General features: G+C 46.4%; 1 protein-coding gene across 5 annotated transcripts in view; it reads right to left on the bottom strand.

The window, feature by feature from the left end:
- Nucleotides 1-19,375, bottom strand: part of RCSD1 (RCSD domain containing 1) — a 29,927-nt gene extending 10,552 nt beyond the window's left edge. For 4 of the 5 annotated variants that reach the window (XM_015635565.1, XM_033518742.1, XM_033518747.1 and 1 more), the window contains exon 1: nucleotides 19,296-19,375. In XM_015635565.1, the coding sequence (XP_015491051.1) occupies nucleotides 19,296-19,301 (6 nt within the window). In that variant the 5' untranslated portion in view covers nucleotides 19,302-19,375. The remainder of the gene's footprint in view (nucleotides 1-19,295) is intronic. The other variant, XM_015635578.1, reaches the window with a different exon arrangement.
- Between the last annotated feature and the right edge of the window lie 228 nt (nucleotides 19,376-19,603).

Here is a 19,603-nt window from a genome sequence, read left to right as displayed (position 1 = left end):
CCTGGGCATGGCACAATGGACACCTGAAGGACTCAGTTGAAACTAAGCAGCTGCAAGTGCTCAGCGTCTGTGGCAGAAGGGCTGCCTCCCTTGTAGTCCATTTTTCTCCAAGAGCTTCTTTCACAGCCCTTTGCCTTTACTCAGAACAGACACTGAACTTCCTCTTGGCCTCTCTGACCTCTTGTTTTCGGGGTGAATTTTTCCTTTCTTTCTTTTTCTTTTCATTTCAGTCTGAAAACACAGCTGCCTTTCTTTGATCAGAGCTGGGAGGCCAGCACGGTTCCATGGGTGTCTTGTGCTGGCGGCTCCTGCGGGCGCGGGGCGCGGGGCCGGGGCGCAGGAAGCACTGAACATGCCATTCTAAGATTAGCACCAGTAGCCCACGGGGCTGTGTCCTCCAGAAACTGCCAGCTGCAGACTCTCCCATTACGGAAAATAAAGAGCAGGAAAGGATCCTTACTCAGATCCCTTCTGGCAGTCACACTGCTGTGCTGTATCCAGCTTTTTTTACGATTTTTTTTTGTCCGCCCCCAGGTGATGTGCCAGGCTCCGTGTCAAGAGAAGGTGCTGTATTTGGGTGCAAAAAGTTCCCTTCCTTGCACTGCAAGAACATCCTCTGACTTCCAGGAGCTGGGCTGGCAGTCTCCCTCTCCTGCTCCCCAACACTGTGAGGAAGGTGGGAAGCCTCATTTTATCACTTTCAACCCAGAGCATGTACCAGCATGTACCAGCCCTCAGCCTCTTCCACACCTAAGACTAAGATATCTGCTTCTCTCACCCCAGAGCTGGCTCTCTCCTGCCCCACGATATTAATTATGCCATCTTTCCCATTCCTGGTCATGTTTCCCACCTCGGTGAAATAACCCACCACTACTTTTCTAAATGGTGATGAGAAGTAGCTCTGTTCCTTTTCTCTCTCTTTTTTTTCTATTTTTCTTTTCTTTTTTTTTTTGCGATGGTGAAGTTACTCAGACATGTTTTTTGTGCTTTTTGCAGCTAACTGATGATTCTTTTCCTTTTCAGAAGAAAAGCATGGTCAGCCTGCATGGGCTAAAACCACTGAGGTAAAGTTAAAGGCTTAGTCCATCAGTAATTAGGTGACTGCTACTCTCAAGTCTTTTACTGTTCCATAAAAGTAAGTGTCTGAGCATTGTACATTCTGAAAAAAGTCAGACAGAGCTGTAAACAGGAACTGAATTATACCATCAATGTAAGCATGGCACTGTCTGCAAAAAAAGGAAGTGCAACTACCAAGTTCTTTGTACAGGGTTTGTTTCACTTTTCCAAGTAAGTTTATAAAATTGAGTAAATTTGAAAATGGTTTTCAAAACCATGTTTCTTCATCTGCTTTTAAAAATGAGCCTAGTCCCTTTTAGCAGCACTGGGGAAGAAAGTTCTGCTTTTATCCATGTTTGAGGCAGAAGTGTGCCAACTTGAGCCCCAAAACCTCTCCTTCCTTATGCATCAGAGTCCCTACCTGTGTTGTGAGAGCAAAACTTCCCACCAACCCCTGACTCTGCAGATTGTGTGAAGGGAGGCCACTGTTTTTAGCACAGATCCTGCTCCTCTCACAGGCTGCCTGAGTCCACTGGATCCCCACAGAAATGTCCCATCATGTACCTGCTTTGACTGCTGAAAAGAGGAAAGCTCTACTGGCTGTCATACAGTGGAGTGTTTTGGCTAAATACCAGCTGAATAACAGCAGAGATCTATATTTCCCTAATCTCCTTCCCTCCCCTACGAATCTTCTGGTTGTCTGCTTTTGCAGGTAGGACATTTTGGCCAGATGGGTCACCTTTTATCTGAGAAGCAGCACCTCCACAGCACCTTGCAAGGCTGGAGTATTCAGCAGCTATGAAATCAGCCATGGTTCCACAATTTTGGTACTGGTCCTGTGCAACCATCAGCCCAATTCTCATGCAGCTGCATCTCAGCATGGTTTTGAGGCCAGTCCCTGATCTCCACATCCCTCCTTTGTTCCAGAAAAGCTTCACGATTCCCTGCAGCCTGTTCTCACACCAGCCCATCATGCCAGATCCCGCGCTCACACAAGCACTGCAAAGCTCCCCTGTGAGTCTCATAGGGATCTTTCCATTGCTGCACACACAATCTACCTCAGCAACAGCAAATACAGCAAAAATAACAACAAATATAATGTCTCAGAGGCAGATACAATAAGGCATCCAAGGCTCAGGGCTAGTGTCTTGATTACAAACCCAGAAAGGGTGATATTCAGCACCCAATGCTGCACCATGAGAAGGGAGTTGTCGGTATGCTAGAGGAAAACAAGAGAGTGTCAGTGTTTTTGGGGCACAGTTTCATAAGGCCTTGATTTCAGACAGCTTATGTTTCCAACCACTCATTCTCCCCTGACCTTTCCTTTCCCCCTTCCCCCCTCCCCTGCACCCGTGCGAGTTTGTGGGGCTGTGCTGTAAACTGGATCACTGAAATGATCTGGGCTTAAAATACACCCCTTAACTCTTTGCACAGTTATTTTTAACCCAGATCATTTCAGCCTTGGAGTTCACAGCACGGCCCGCGACACGCGCTTGCCCTGCTGTAGTGGAAGGGGATGGAGGGGTGGCAGGGGCAGCCTAAAGCACAGAGGGGAGGGCTTCTCTTTAACTGCTCCAGCCAGAGCCTGAGGAAATGACATCCCTATGTGTCCTCCTGCTCTGATAAGACAGAAAAATCGTAATTTTACATGCCTGCTGGTAGAGGCTGGGCTGTGGCACTGGTGTTTCACCCTGCATCCTGTTGCCACCCACCTGAGGTGCAGCTAAGTCCAGGCCATGATCTGTAAGCCACCACAGAGAGCACGTCAGTGGTAAGAAGTTGCCATTAAGCACCCACAAACCACTCATAAATACCATGTCAGCCATCCCCAGCAGCCCTGCTTCAAACAACAGCAGCCACAGAGGGTAAGCAGGTTCTCTCTGCTGCATGGCAGAGGCCAAGCTCTACACCTGTAGGACCTGCTCAGCTTAGGAAGGGATGGGGGATGCATCTGTGAGGAGGAAACTCCTGAAGTCAAACCATCATCACACTCTGTCTGGAGGCCAGCAACTGGGCAGCAGCACTGTGGTTTTGCTGGGATTAAAGCATCAATCCCAACCAAGGCTGGATCTCAGGAGGGAACGGAGCCTCTTGCAGAGCTTTGCTTCCCTGCCTGGCTCAGCTCTCGGAAGGCAAAGCATTCTGCACAAAGCCTTCCCAGGACTGACCCTTCTCGTTTTTCAGTGAGGTAGCTGCAGGATTTGAGGAGCCAGCCAGCCACAGCCCTTGTCTGCACAGGAAAGTTTATACCAAAGAGAGCTAACTCTCTCAGCTTGCAGGGCAAAATACAACCTTAATCTGATCGAGGTGTGGCTTTTCTGCCTAGTTGAACTCATTAGCAATTGGGTTGGCTGAAAGGAGCTGTTCTCAAGCTCTCAAGTACCTGATTCTGACACAGAAAGCATTTTGGGAGTGACATCATAAACTGCATCAAGGAACACGGCTCCTTTCAGGGCTCCCCAGGGGTTGGAGGGGGTGAATGTCTCCTACACCTGCAGCAAGGTATTGCCTCTTCCCCAGAAAGGCTCCCCTGTAGAGCTGGGGTTTGATGAACTGGAGATGTCCTGCACATCTCAGACCAAGCAATGGAGAAGTGATGACAGTACAGCCCCAGTTTGGGGTGACAATTTCCATTGGTAAGAGCCAATCCCTTCTCCCCAACCCATCTTTTATTCAAGGGCAGAGGCCAGCTGGAGGCAAAAGGTCACTGAATAGTCACACAGGGCACAATCCAAGGTACATTTCCTGTTTATCTGCAGAGGACATGAACTTACACTCTGGAAAATGCACCACAAATGCATCCCAGTTATTTTGGCTCTCACATTTTTTAAGTGCAGATAAGATTAGATGGGCAGCTCATAAGGAACTCCTCTTTAAATCAACTAAAAAAGCTCAAGAATAGTTTTTAACTAGGATTGGACCCATGCTACCAAATGGAAAAACCTCTCTAATATGTAGTTTGTAGTTTCATTCAAAGTCATCTCTCTGCATCTGACATTTAGATGAATCACAGCTTGCACCCTCCTGCCAGCATAACCTGATTTGTTTATCTGAATCCATGTGAGTACATCAGTGGCATCGGGATCACACTGAAAGGGGAACATTGTTTGTACTGGGAAAGGAGAGGCAATTAACCAGGGTATATTTAAAACACAAACTCCCCCAAAAGAGCAAGCTGAAAGACGAGAGGGTGGGAAAGCACCTGAATCACAGCAGGGGGAATCAGGCAGCACAAAGCAGGAGATGCTGCTACCCACAAGCTGAGCCTGCCTGTTCTCCCTGTGACCCACAAAAGGACAAACACAGGCTGAACACAGATTGCCCAGGAAGTGGGTGGGCTCACACTGGCCTTGGCCCATGTTTTACATCCCTAGAAGGAAATCTCACGATGCTTGTTCCGACTGGAGCTCAGCACCACGCTGGGCCCCTGGCTCAAGAAGCAACACATCCCAAGAGTAAGCCCTGAATAAACAAAAAACTTCTTGCTACACTGACCCCTCTTCATCCCAGCAAAGCATCCTTCTTCCCATCTCTCTCTTTACTCTTCTTCACAAATCATTCTCACTGGAGACCTTCCAGCTCTCTGTTTCAGGAGGGATTTATGTGATTTATTTACTCACTTGGCGTCTTATCTGGCAAGGAAGCTGCTCCTTGTCTCATTGTAGTAAATACTAATTGTTGGCAGAAGCCCCAGCTGGAAGTGGCTGCAGCTGTGGCTCTGTGATACCTCATAGCCAGTCCTGTCCATCATAGTGTCAGTGTGGCCTGTAGCACCTTGGGAAGAGAGGCCAAGGCTCTCACCCACCTTTCCTACCATGTACTGTACAACAGGGGTGATATTTACTGTGCAGCGCTCCACCACAGCAAAAGCTACTCTGTGAGACACCTCTGCACCTTCTTCTGGTGGGACTAGGCTAGTCCTGAAAACTTTGTGAGCACTTAGAGCATTACCACAGTTACTGTCCAGGAGAGGACAAGACAAGAATATCTTGCAGGTCTTTCAAATGTATCCTAAACACTAAAAAAAAAATCATCATTTTTCTATGTCTATCTTTCTGCAATATTTTCTTTGATCAGCCTTTACCAGATGCTAAACACCTCCATTTCACAGTCCCAAAGAGAATTTTGTGAGCTTTATGAATGGCAGCATGCGCAGAGTCCTCACCCTTTTCTCCCAAGCTGCCATCACATGGCTGAGCAAAAATTAGTAAATGGTCTCAGAGTGCCATGGACCCCTCACTGCTAGGATGCAGGAATGAAACGTAATAGAAGGCTGATCAAAGAAAGCAAGATTTCTACTTGAAAGATACAAGAAGAATTCTGGGGCTAATATCTGGCCATAAAATCTGGTTATGAAAGAGTGTAAGGGTTTGTTGAGGAGTAGAATGATGAGCCCAGACTGCTCTGCAGAATCCTTGGCTGTTGTTTGCCAGGACTGGCATTTTGAAGGTTGTGCAAACAGGTTTCTAGTTTGACTTGCAACAAAAAGAGTTAGTCTCATATGAGAGTGTACACAACTGTGCAGAAGCATTGCATGTCCAAGATAAAGCTTCATCTACATTGTGAAGCCTCAGCCAGTGCAGAGGAAGCCACCACATCTGGTTGATGTCACACACAACAGATTCATTCTCGCAGCTTTGGGGAAAGCAATCTGGGAATTATATTGTGAGTGCTGGAGTTTGGGCTCCAGGTTTCTGAATACCCTGTGAAGATAACAGGACCTCAGATTAGGTTTGGGACCAGGCTGAGCTCCTGGCTCCAAATATGGGTTTTAGACTCCTCTGACCCAGCCACACATCTCTTCCGTACGTATCTCTCCGTAGCTGTAGATTGTGGTTTCCTGGAGACAAGGGAGTGCTCATTAATTGAGAAATGCCAAAAAAGTACAGAAATATTGGACATGGAAGTTTTGGAGGCAGTCAGGAGGAGGTAAGGAGTCCTGCTTACATGTGCTGCCTTCAAACCCAGAGATCTCTGGCAGCTCTCCTCAGGTCCCTCTGAAAACAGGACCTCTCACAGCAGCCCTAACAAAGATTCAACTAAAACTCCTGAAATGCAAGTGGCAGGAAAACACACCAGGCCTCCTCTTGAACTCTTGCTTTTTGAAACATTTTCAGTGGAGAGCAAACTTCTTGCCTGAGGGTAAATCACTGCTGCCTTTCTCCTAGAGTCTATTGAATAGGTTAGCCACAAGAACAACTCAGAAGTATGACATTCCTTCTCAGAGTGGCACCCAAGTCAAAGCTTATCCCACCACAGATAAATGAATATAGGATGAGTGCGTGCTTAACCTCAACAGCAAGGCTACTGCACAGCTGTAAGGATGATAACGAGGAAGGAGCTCTGACTATAACCCAGGGCAGAATAGTATGAGGAATGTGGACTACAAGGGATTGTTTGTTTTTAAGAGAAACAGGCAGAAAAATCCCACTTTACATAAAATATGTAAAAATATGTAATGCTTCCCTGAGTTTGGAAAGAGTTTGCTTTAGGGCAACATTTTTCTCAAGGCTTGCAGTGATCTGGTCTTGATTTTCTCATTCTGAGAGTTCCCTTGTGAAGTGCTGCCATCTTGGCACTTGGGGTCAAGCACTGCCCAAAGGGTAACGTGAGGATATTCCAGCTCAGCAGCTTTCATCCAGAAGACTACAAGAAAATCTCCCAAATGCCTCACTTGAAAACTACAGAAGGTTGGATCTGCCAAATTTAAAGGCTAACCAAAGCAAGATTTGGGAATTGGGTAGAGGCCAGTAAGTAGCCCAAAACTACTAAAGGGACAAATGTTTCTCAGAGGAAGAAGCACCGTGTTGAACTCGTCCCCTACACTGTAAATAAATGGTTCATGCACTCCCAGCCTTGCCTCCTAAAAGTAGAGGGGAAACTCCTGATGGTTTTCCATGGTTTAGTGGTTTGAGGTACCCAGGTCTATTGGTACCTATGAGGTACCAATGGCCCAAGTGTGCTGGGCCATGGGGACCACTGGGTGGTGGCTGGAGTGAGATGCTGGGGTGTGAGCAGAACCAGGCAGTGCCAGGCAGGAGGAGACAGACAGAGGAGAGCAGCCAGTGCCAGACACTCAGGAGAGGAGCTGTGTCCTTCCCAACAGAATTATAGGAAACATCTGTAGACATGGGGAAATTCAATGTGGTGAATAAACTATCTACCTGCTGTTTCAGAGAGTGACTACAACGAAAATAAAATGAGATAATAATTATTTTAAGCAAGCTGTTCTTTCCTTTGTGCCATGGTACGTAGCTCTCAGGAGTTTCTGGCCTGTGCTTGCCAATTTCTCTGGTGAGATTAGCAAAAGCAGCAAGAGTCACTGTGAAAGGCACAAGTGAGATCTTGATTCTCCCTTTGGTAATGAGAATATTTTGCAATTGCCTGTATGTTCCCAACATTGCATGGGCTGATTAATCTCAGCAGCATTACCTCAAATCTCTTTTAGGAGAATCTGCTGAGAGGGCAATGTATGGGCTTGTGCACCTTAATGCCTATACAGCTCCTGCTGCATAGCCCCCAGACCCGGTCCTGAGGCAAGCCAGGGTTTCATCTGGCAGGAGAGCACTCAGGTGACCAGGCAGGTGTGTGAGGTCTCCTCTGCCCCAGCAAACCTTGAATTCTTTGCTATGTGTTGGCACAGCTTTAACAAGCAGGCTGTAAAGTGCCTGCCCTAAAAACCTTGGATTGAAACCCATCCCTTCCTGGGAAGATCAGAGTTTGAAGCCCACTCTCAGAGGACAGAACAGAGCCCAGGCTTCCTGAGCAAGTGTCTTATTGCATCTGGCAAAGGCTGCCAAGAGTGGTTTGATCCAGCACCACCATTACCAAAAGAGGCAGCGAACAGCAGCACCTGGTCCCCACCGGGCAGGGTGCCTGTGCAGGGGCAGCATGCGTGAAACCTCAGCCTGTACCCTACAGAGACACAGGCAGCTCTTGGCTCTGCTGTGCCCTGAGCAGGAGAAGGCATCTGGCTGCTCAGCCACCGCTCTCTGTGCAGGGGATGGCAAACCAGTTCAAATCAATCATTTAAATAAATGGTTTTGTGTGTGCTCATAGCAGTTTGGGAATCCGTGACTGAGGTGACCACAGAAACCTCCAGCAAAACATGGGTGTCACTGTTTCCTTTTCTGCAAAAAGTGCTTTTTGTGAGATGCCTGATCCTGTTTGCTTGTGTTCACCATGCTCAGAGTATTCTAAAGGGGGAAGGAGTGGTGGGGAGAGATGAGCATGTGGGACAGGGGGAATGCAATAGGGTCCCAAGGACAGGTCAAGCAGGGCAAATCCAGGGGTGCAGAAGCAGCATCCCAGGCACTGGTTAAATTTTAAATTTTAATGTGGTGCCCAGTGAACTGGAGGAACCTACAAGGTCAGGCAGTGGCTGCAAGATGTGGATTGCAACCTTTCCATTCTGCATTAGTCCTGTAGTTGATCTGTGACACGATAATTCCCCTCAATTACTCAAAAATCCAGGAAAGAATTTTAGTCCAACTGAATGGAGATTTGGTCCCAGAAGCCAGAATGCTCAAGAGGAAAAACACAAAAGAAATTACAAGATGACTGCAGGGAGAGGACAGGAGGCTGGGATGAGAGGTAGGAAGGTAAAACAAAAGGCTGTAAAGTACCAGGGAGACCTGAGGGAGAGAGGCTGTGGGACATACAGTAAAAAGAGATCATGATCGTCAGGATTATTTGGTTTACAAGATACATAACAACATTTGCCTGCAGACAGTGACAAGGTAAAAACAGGAGGGCTAAGCCAAGAAGCAAAAATCTGCATTGGCAGCCAGGCCAGCTGCCTACAGACAAGGTGACCGGGGTGTCCAGAGAGCAGGGAAAACATACAAGCCTCGTTGAGGAGCCCAATCAATTCAAGGAGAAACAGCCTCCGCCTTTCCTGTAGAAGGGCCCTGCGTCTGCAATGGCCCCACGACAAGCCCAGCACAGCTGCTCACAGACAGGCCGAGCAGCCAACATGGAAATCATTTCAGGCAGCAGGAAAGGGATCGTGGATAAAGCCGATATGTGGCTGGATGCAGTCATACCCAGCCACACAAGTGGAAAAAGAGGGAAGAGCAAGGGGCTGTGCCCACACAGGGAGCCTGGCAGCCTTTCCCTGGAGAGGCTCCATGCAAGGCAGGGTTTTCCTGCCACCTGAAGCAGCACAACTTCAGAAATGCACCCATACTGGGTTTTAAGCCCAGACATACCACACAGGGTTCTCCTTTCGACTCTTTGGGGTGCACTGGTGTCTCTGTTCAGAGGCTGAGGTATTTAAGATGATAAAGCTTCAAGAAATAAAAAAGAAGTACAGAACTATTGAAAAGCTGGTAGTTTATTGTGTGGCTACTGTAGGTGGAAATGTATTTCAAACCATCTAACTCTAGCACTGCAAACTGGAGCTCAGCCATCAGTAACCTTAAGCACTGAGACACAAAAACCAAGTAGTTTAGCACAGATCTCTACAACTACTAAGTTTGACTACACTAGGAGACTAAACTTATACACCTCTTCCCTTTATGAAGTCCTGGAAATTCAGTGCCTTGTTATTTCCTTCAAGTTAATACACCTGTTTTAAAAATACTGGCTGTATTTGTCTGGAACAGTTTAAAAAAAAAAAGATGGGTTTTCTTTTTGCTCATTTGGCCTTAAAAGAGCAGTGGTGATGCTGTTGCAGAGCTCTTCCCTTGCTCCAAGTGAACACCAGGGACACATCTGAAGCAACTGTTCATCAAGTTTACCATATCTCTAAGTCTTCTGGGGGAAATAGTTTGTGTTGCTTAAATGGGAATGCTATCAGTAAACCAGAACCTTGCAGCAGATACACTGAGCATTCCTATCGTTTGAGGTTATGAAAATTCAGATTGGGACGCTGAAAATAAAGTCCATTACTCTGGAATGCCCTATCAAATACAGCCCTCAGCTCCTCGCTTAAAGAGGGCCACAATGAAGAAAGCCAGTGGGAATATAACAAGAGGAAATGGCCTCAAGTTGGCCTGGGAGAGGTTTAGATAGGATATTAGGAAAAATTTCTTCACTGAAAGGGTTGTTCAAGCACTGGAACAGGTTCCCAGGGAAGTGATGGAGCCACCATCCCAAAGGACATGTATATGTAGCACTTAGGGGTATGTTTTAGTGGTGGGCTTGGCAAGGCTGGGTTAATGGCTGGACTCGATGATCTCACAGGTCTTTTCCAATCTAGCTGATTCTGTGATTAACTTGGCAGCAGGACTTCCGTGTCATGTGAGAGCTGATGCACCACTTTCTTAAGTAATTGAAGATCCCCACTCTCCTAAGAGCAGCACTACTTTTCATTTCTCCAAAATTAAATTAGGTGAACACCTACACAGTTTTCAGCTTAGTTCAGGAAGACATCTGGATTTTCTGGTATGGATATAGAGTCCTTCTCTCCATCTGATGGGAGCCCTCTAGCAATAAATACTGTCTGAAAGCTTGGTGATACAACCAGACATGAGCTATAGCAGATATCTAAATTGCAGGTAACATGCTTCAAGGGGTGGGGGGGAAATGGGTTATTTCTCAGAAATTATCCATTGAATAAGTAGGTTGGTGGGACTGTGTTGTTTTAAGAATCCACAGACACTCCCAATGTGGAACTGGTCCGCTGGAGCCAAGGGCTGATCTGTACCCTGGCAGGGTGATGTTGATGTCCTGATCTACAGCTGACACCAGCTGTTAGCAAGATGTTGGTCTGGCTGGCCTGGAGAGCATTGCTTCCAGCATGTCTTCAGCAGCTTGTCCAGGCAGGCTGTGGGATGTGTCCTCAAGACTTCCAAAGGCTGCTTCCAAAGGCTCCATGGCTGGAGGGGTGGGGTGGCAGCTCTGATGAAGAGCAGGGGTGGCCACTGTAAGATCTAGCTGCTTTCCTGGTGAGCTGCCTCCACCAGCTGCTTGTACAGAGCTCTGCTCCTGGCCAGGGCTTCCCTCAGGATCCTTCTCTGCTTCCCCGTGTTTCCCTTCCAGACATCTGTTTTTCTTAATGGTCTGGGAACTGTACACAGCTTGTCAAGTTCTCACAAATTAATTGGTGCCTCTCTGTGTGTACTTCCAGGCCTTCTTCTGGGGAGCTCTTGCTCCTCTAGAAGGATAAGGGGTGAGCTAATGGAGGAACAACCAGCAAAACCTCCCAGGAAGCCCACAGGAGACAGGAAATAGTGCAGTCTGTGGGGCAAGTGCTTCAATCTCCCGTGAGCAAGGAATTCCAGACTAGGACAGAGATGGCCAGAAAGGCTGGACTAGCATGTGTACTACTTCAGTGGGGAATAAAATGCATAAACTATGTTTATCATGTGATACAGATCTCTGAGATGAGAAGTTTTCTGTTATGCCTCAAAATAAATCATTATTTTATGCTATCTCAACCACAGTGTTCCTTTAAGTGACTTCTTGTAGCTGCAGACATGATGGGAGCCTGCTCCCACCTGCAGACAGGGAAACAGATCTCCCTTGGTTGCCCCACAGGGGTCAGGAAAAAAGCCCTGCTTTTAGCAGAGTCTGAAAAAAGAAACTAATTTCAACACAAGGAGGCTCAGACTCAAGATGCTTCAGGTGGGATGAGGAAGGGACCGCTTTTGGCCTAATGGAATGGTTAAAGAGGATGAACTTTAAACAAATGCATACACAAAATGGATGAATTATCTAATCTGAAGCTATTCAGAAGGTTAAATTAGAAACTGAAGTCATTGAACTGTCAAAGAAGGTGCACAAAGAATGCGAGATGCAAGGACAGATCAAAATACTTCTGATAAATGCTGCAAGACTGTGGTACCTCCCCATTTAAACTCTGTTAGAGACAGCCTTGTTGGAGCAGCACAGGGATTCAAACTCCTCTTAATTTATCAGGCTGGGAACAGAAAATCAGAAGGGTAAATGAGCCTACACAGAGCTTCCAACTGGAGCGGCTTCCAGGACTCATCAGTTAGGACTGTGCTATCTTTGTAACACATTGCTATTAAATTAGGTCTACGCTGGATACAGGCAGGTCAGAGAAGGAGGTTCATATTTATCTAAGCCAGGAATTTAGTCTAAAAAGGTACACAGATATGGAGTGGAGGAAAGTGATAGCAAGCACTCTGCTGGCAGCCAGCTTGAGGTGTGAGTGCCGAGCTCTACCCACAGAGATGTCTTGTTAGTTGGACCCTGGAGGGCTCAGCGGATCCAGTGGCACTGAGGATCTGGGACTGCAGAGCTGCTTTCTCACCCTTTGGCTTCATCCAGAGTCCCCAGTCTGTGAGACTCCTGAAAATTGGGCCAAACATTGGGAAAATGTACCCAGGCAGCTGTAATTTGCTGTCATGTTTGAAAATGCTTGAGTTTTCAGCCCAGTCTGGATCAGCCAAAATGATGGATAAGAAATTTTGTCTTTTCCACAGGTAAACAACTCCTCTATACACCTTAAGGAAAATGCACACAAGCAACCCCTGAGTTGATTGGCCTTTGACACAGATTATTTTTCGGTGATGTGAAGATAATGATCTGTTTCTGTTTCTGAGTAAAACTGCTCACAAAATTCTCCCAAAATGTTCTAATGGAGAAACCCAGGAGTTTTGTAACACTGTACCCCTACTTCAGTGCTCTATTTCTTTTAGCTGCTGGCTGATTGGAACTCATTTACATGTTCTTTCTCTAGCAAGAAGAGGAACTAAAGCTCCTTCAGCCTCAGGCACAGTTTCCCCAGGTTCAAGCTGGGCCACCGGAACCAGGTGTCCAGGAAGTGTGGGCTCAGTGCCTGCACAACACTTGCTCAATGAGTGAATCAGCACTAGGAAGCTCTGGCTAGCAAGTCCCTGAATTCACAGGTGTTGAGAAGAGAAATTCAATTCAACTTTTGATGTCTGGAGTCACTGCAATGATCCAGTGATTTTTGAGCACATCAGTTGACTATGTCAGGAGGATGTACTACATGAGATTGAAGTCCTGATGTAAGTGGAAAAGGCAACTTTGCATTGAGCTGGGAGACAAAAGACACAATGCTAAGATTGTTTCTTTATTGTAGGAGTGGCCAGTGTATTCAGCAATCCACCCCTTTTCTTCCACTCTGTCCTCGTCACAGGCACCTGCTGTCTGGAGGACCACGTTTGTTTGTTCCCTCTGCCTCTAACTGGGAATGAACACCTTCAAACTAGGAATGGAAACCCTGGGTTCTCACAGAGGGACAGTGTTGACAACTCCATGCACCTTGTAAAGACTGAATGGGAAACCAAATTAGACTGTGCACGTTTCACAAGTTAAACATGCCCTCACTGCAAGGCCCAAGGGGTGAAATTCCTGGGAAGCCTGGCACACCAGCTCAAGTGTGTGTCTATGAAAACAGGGCATGTTTCATCTGAACTTACATCAGGAGGAACGTGGCACTCAGCAGAAAGATATTTCAAGATGATTGACTTGAGTAAGCCATGATTGCTGTTGTGTATGCAGTTTTAAAGGATAAAGAAACCCATTCTAAAAACAGGAAAAAAGAATAAAAATAAAATTGGTTCTGTGTTTCACACAGGCAATAAAACAACCATTCCCATTCTTGCAGATGTGATGCCAATTTATTTTGACCTAAGCTCCCCACAGGCAGAAGTTTGCTGGGCTTGAACAATGCACTGCAGCAGGGAGGAATCATAAACACTTATGGGACCTGATGCTGAATAGCCACTGGCTTCTCCTAGCAGCCCACACGTGGAAGAACTGCAGAAACAGCATGGTGCTGCCCCTCTGGTGACCCTATCAGAACCACTAACCTGAATACAACTGAAGATTGCTTCTTATCTTTCTAATGCTCAGTCCAGTCTATTTTTGAATCATTCATGTGAAAAAAGATTTCTACTACATTTGGTTTCCACTATGCTACTCCAAACCACACCAGACCTCACTGTCAGAAATCTTTCCTGCTATTTGGTGAGATATAAATATTTCCTTTAATTGGATCTCACTATTCCCAGGGATACTCTTTTTCCCATGCACTAACAAATTCTGCTTCCTCTGTACTAACAGTTTTACAGTACTGTCCTCAGTCTCCCTGCAAAGCCACACTTCAATTCCAATCTTCTGAGCCAGAATTCCTTCTCCTTTGCATTTCTGTGCCTTTCTGTGCACAAGAAGTCTGGTCTGCACCCTTTAGATATCCAGGCTTTCCAAGCCACACATGTTAATTCTCTGTGCATTTGAGAAGCCTGGGATGAACAGAGGCTTTGTTGAAACCTCTGGTAAATCAATATCCTTTGCAGATTAGCCACCAGTCATCCACACTGACCAAAACCCTGCGTACATTTAGTTAGAAAGGGTAAATAGGTGTATTTGCATATGTAAAAAAAATAACCAAACCAACAGCTTACAACTTTGCTACCTGTTCTGTAGGGTTTGAGCTCATCTTAAAACCTGATGATGAATAATGAAGAAAAAGCCATGCACTTAAATCTGACATCAATCTGGCAAGTGAGGTGTGGGTCTTTGGTTGCACAAGACTTCCAGAAACATCTTCAGTAAGTGATGTGCTTCAATCTGACAAGAGTCTGGTCCAGTGTCTTTTCTGTTGTTCTGAAAAGTGAAAACTTCATTTGGCACTAATGGGGCAGATAAGGCTTATCCTTACCAGTACATTACCAGGACCCCAGATACTGGTGCTAAGATCTAAAGATACAACTCAGATTTGATGTAAAAGCATTCCTGGCATGAGACTACACAGTTGGATACATTGTGACCTGCATGAAGTGTGACTTAAATCCATGCCTAGGAAAGACTTTGTAGGAACAAAGTGCTCTGTGCCTCTGTCACAACCAGGCGTGAAGCAACTCTGCAGTGAGTGTGCAATAACAACTTCTCCTTACAGAACAGCTCTGCTGTCCCTAGACCATGTTCATCTTAGGCCTGTTGTCCTGCAAACTGCTAAAGGCATATCCCTGTCTGCAAAGCACCAAGACAAGCTCCTCCAAACAGGTTTCCTCACTGCTGGGTTCAGCTGCCAGCTCAGATCCCAGATTCAGGCTGTAGAGTTGTTGTTTTAGGAAGAGCATCCACCTCTCTAAAACACCTCTGTTAACAGAGGGAAGTGGAAACAGAATGGAAAACCAACCCCAGTCTGTGTGGGCTGGTTCATTTCCATGATAAAAGCCAGCAAGTTTCCAAGCAGCATCTATTGATAAAGCAGTGCTGATGTTTTCCCCTGTTCTTCAGATAAGCAGCTCCTGGGAATGTATGAGAAGGTATGCATGATATGCTGCTCAACTGCAAAGCATCCTGCCAATTAGACTGTGGAGCACAGGACAGAAAGCATTTCCAGAATGCTGTCACCATGGCTTGGGACACTCAGACAACCAAACTGGGGAGCGAGGAGAGGTTCAGAAAAATTATCCCTCTCTGGTGGCACAGGAAAAGCCATAATTCCATTTATTCTGGGGTCTCTGCTAGGTGGAAGAAAGGGCTGCAGCACAGCCCGTGGGGTTTGGTTTTGCTGGTTTCTGTCCTTCAAGAGGGAGGCCTCCAGTCACAGGGATGTGGAAGTCTGGCAAAGCTGATTCTTTCCAGGATCTTTGCTGCAGACATGCTATTTACTGTCAAACAGGTCCCAAATCTGCCCAGACCTGAGGAGTAAAATGGGGTCATATAGCACCTCTCCCAGTATATTTAAATACTCTTCCCTTTATTTGCAGACACTGTGTGAACATGTCATTTTCATGGGTTTGGCAGGAATCACTGAAAAGAAGTGTATTTGAGGTTGAACTGTTCTGTTAAGCAAAAAAAAAAAAAAAAAAAAAAAAAAAAGAGGGGAAAAGGAACACTTTAACTTTTAGAACAAAAGCCAATCATCAGAGCTTCCTGAGAAAGGGGATATTGCTTCGTGGCAGAGTCTTAGTCTCAGCTCCAGAGCTGCAAGGGTGGGCAGAAACCTCTCTCAGCCCAGCTCACCTCCTGTCCTGCTGCTCTGAGGACCAGGATGGTCACAGGTTTCAGCCCCTCATCTGCACAGTACCCATTTCTGCATCCCCTCCAATTCGGTCCCCTCAGGTGACATCTCCTCAGTGCAGTTTTCCTCAGGACAGGGTGAGTGCTGCCCAGGAGGTTGCCCAGAAGGGTGAAGTGAGCAGTGAGAACTGCCCTCACCCCTGGAAAAGCTTTTCCTCTGCTGAGTCAGTGCACCAGGAAAATGGAGTAGTTGCAGAAAAGAGACACAGCAATGGAGGTGTCACAGAATTAAATGACATCTGTTGGCAGGCACAAAGAAGAGGGAAGCCCTCCCGAAACACACCTGACTGCTGCACCTCTGCAGCTTAGGGAACCCATCACACCATAGGGAGCCAATTCAGTCTTGGATTGTTTCCCTTTGCTGTGAAAGTAAAGTTCAAGTGTCTCCATGCTCCCAAGCCCCTACAGAGAGGCTGGGAAGAGGAATGCCATGACTGATGTGGAATATGGGCTGCAGAAAGCCACAAGCACTTTCAGTGGATGCCTTAACTCATAACATCTCCAGCAAGGGTTGGGAACCCACAAGCCATGGGAATTAGACATTTAGCTGGGGCCAAATCTGAAGATGTAAACTAACAAACCAACACAAAAATTTCTGATACTTTTTGTACCATGAGTGCAAAGAATGTTTCGTGTCTGCTTTTCTTTACAAGTGGCTCAGCTTTCCCCAGTGCAGTTTAACACATTTTTGATAGGAACTCATGTTAACAATCTGTGGTATAAACTTCATGATTTCTTTTCATCTGCCATAACACTGGAAAGAAAACCGATTCTCAAATCTATTTTGCATCAAGAAGATGGGCCAAAAAAAAAAAACAACAACCCATGAAAACAAAACACTGAAGATCAACAGACTCACAGAATTACGTGAACTGCAAGGGCAGGGTTTTGCTGCCTTTTTCTCCCTCTTTAGGATCTTAAATAGTTTCAGTTGCTGCTTTCAATGTGGCACATTGCTGACATCAGGATGGCTAAGACCACAGGTACTAGTCCCTAGTAGCAGCAAACCCACACTAATCCCTCTAAGAAAGAGATTCCAACTATCTTCTATGGGTTTTTCAAAACTAGGATCCTCCTGCCAGAGATGTGATGGAAATCAGCTGGCTAGGTCAGCCCTCTGCCCTTTTCCTCCTAATGCTGGATAATCCTCATGTGTCCCATTAGAGCAAAGAGCTTGCCAGTTATGCCAGCCAGGAAAGCACAGAGCAGCTCTGCCTGCCACAGATGAAGCAAACTGGGGAATGACAGGACCACTCTCGTTCTTGCTCCACAGGATCATTAAATCTGGCTTTAAAGCAAAAAGACTGTGGTGAGCCTCTGTTTCCTGCCTGTGAAAAGCCCTCAGGAAAAAACAGAGCAGAGAATCAGCTAGTGGAAAATCAAGTTCTTGTTCTTGGCTCTATTTTGGTCTAATACTTCCTTACATTTGGGACATTAAACATCTTTTTGGAGGCTTGGACAGGACCATGTGCACTACTCATAAAATGTTTTGGAAATGGAGATGTTTTAAAAATAAGAATGGATTCAGCAGTCTACAGATGACCAAAAAAAAAAGCAGGTAACACAAGGAAAAGGTGGGAAATAGAAGTAAAGGGACAGGACAGAATCAAGAGCAGGAAGCTCTTAGGTCAGATACTTCAGAGAAGCTTCCTGGCAACCAGAACATGTGTCACATGTGTCTCCAAAAAGGAAATGGCAGGTGTGTTCCTTTCTACTCAACTTTCTACTCTGTACTTTTCTCCCTAAAGAGGGAAAAAATACTCGAGGGGTGCAGTCCTCTGTGTGTGGAGTGAAGAGAGGGTAAGGGAGAGCGTCCTCGGTGTGCTAAAATACCATTTCAGCCCTAAATTTTAACAAATTAAGAGCTCAATTCCTCTTCCCCTCTGAAATATTACAGGATACAACAGTGAAAATGAATAAAAGAAGTGTGAACAGTGAGTGGGGTCTGTCAAACCTGAAAACCTTTGTAAAGCCAAACATTTGTCATGTCACGTACGTAGTCTGTGCTGGGCTGGTTTCAACACGGCTTGATCCTTCTCCACCCCAAAATGTATTTAGATAATTCAGTTGAGGACTTGTTTTTTTTAACAAACACACCTGAACAGGCCAAATCTTTAACCCTTGCCTGTGGGGCAGGTCAGCACAGATAACAAGGATGGTGATGTTAGCACCTGTTATCACAATTGGCCAGCTGAGTTATGCAATGGAAATCTTCAAAGAAGAGTTGGTGCTTGAAGCACAGCGTTCTCTGGCTCTGCTGCATGTCCCCTGGTACTGGGGCTGCATCCACGCAGAAAAAGACTTATCTGGGAAGATAATACAAAGTGTTTAGTAAGGTCTCTGTTTAGCAGAGAGAAATACCAAATGTCCTCTTTCATAATTTGAGGTTTTGCCAATGTTGTAATCACCTTTCTATTTCCTGTGCCCCTCCTAAAAATAAATACTCCTTTTCCCTTGCCACTTTTAAAAAACTGTTTGAAAAACTCGCAAATCCAGCCTGACATGACCAAAGCAGGCACCACCATTCCCATTTTGAATGAATGGGACAGGAGGCAGAGGGAAGCGAACTGCCTTGCCCAAGAGGGTGTTACACAGGAGAAGGCTTGAACACAAACACCAGAGAAGCCAGACTCCTGTCCACCAGCCGTGTGACCACCCTGAGACATGAGATCCAACTCTCCTGAAGCATAGGGCAGGAAGAGAAAAAAGGGACAGAAAACCCTCTGGGGCTGTGCTTCTCATCTACCTCGCTCAAGGACAGGTTCTCGGGTCCCCTTCCCTGACCCAAAATGCTCGATTGATAAGGAAAATGAGAGCTCCCAATGCACGTGGGATGGGGGCTACACACAACTGAGTGTGTGAATCTGCTGCTGCACGGGTTGGGAAGGAACCAACCCCAAGGAGCTTGTCAGTCCTGGAAGGTTTGTTCTCTTATGTCCCCATTTTTAATGCCCCGTTAAAACCTCCTTTTAAAATGATACCTTTTAACATCTAACATTCTAATCACACCTCGGAGATTAATAAATAAATGGCAGCTCTTCCTCGTTCCCCTTTCCCAGAGGTAATTTCTTCCCAAACTATCCCCCTGCTTTCCAAATCTGGACTAAAACCTGCAAAAGAGTCTGGGGTGGGAGGAAAGAGCCCTTCATCTGAACCGCAGCAAAGAGATATTTTGAAGCCGCCTTCAGGGAGAAATTGCTTTGCAAGGTGGAGCTACAGCAGATCGCGGAGCCGGTCACAAGCTAGGGGAAATAAAAAGTTTTCTTTACCTCCATGTCCTGCAAGAGAGAGGTGTCCTCGGGGCAAACTTTCTTCCCCACCCCTTTCCTTGTTTTCTGTGGGAAAAGCCCAGCCGGGCCGGAGCAGAGCCGAGCCGCCGAGGACGGGGGGGAGATGCCGGCTCCCGCTCAGCCCGGACTGCCGGAGCCCAGCGAGTGGCCCTGCACTACGAACAAGGAAGAAGGGCGGGTGGGTGAGAGAGAGGAAGGGAGGGAGGGAGGGGAGAGGAGGGGGAGGCAAGGCAATCAGGGTTTAAATTTAGACACAAATCTAAACAGATACTGTCCTTCCCGGAGCG

The sequence above is a fragment of the Parus major genome, chromosome 1 (assembly GCF_001522545.3).
Source record: "Parus major isolate Abel chromosome 1, Parus_major1.1, whole genome shotgun sequence".
Classification (NCBI taxonomy): Eukaryota; Metazoa; Chordata; class Aves; order Passeriformes; family Paridae; genus Parus; species Parus major.
This window is presented reverse-complemented; position numbering and strand designations above follow the sequence as displayed.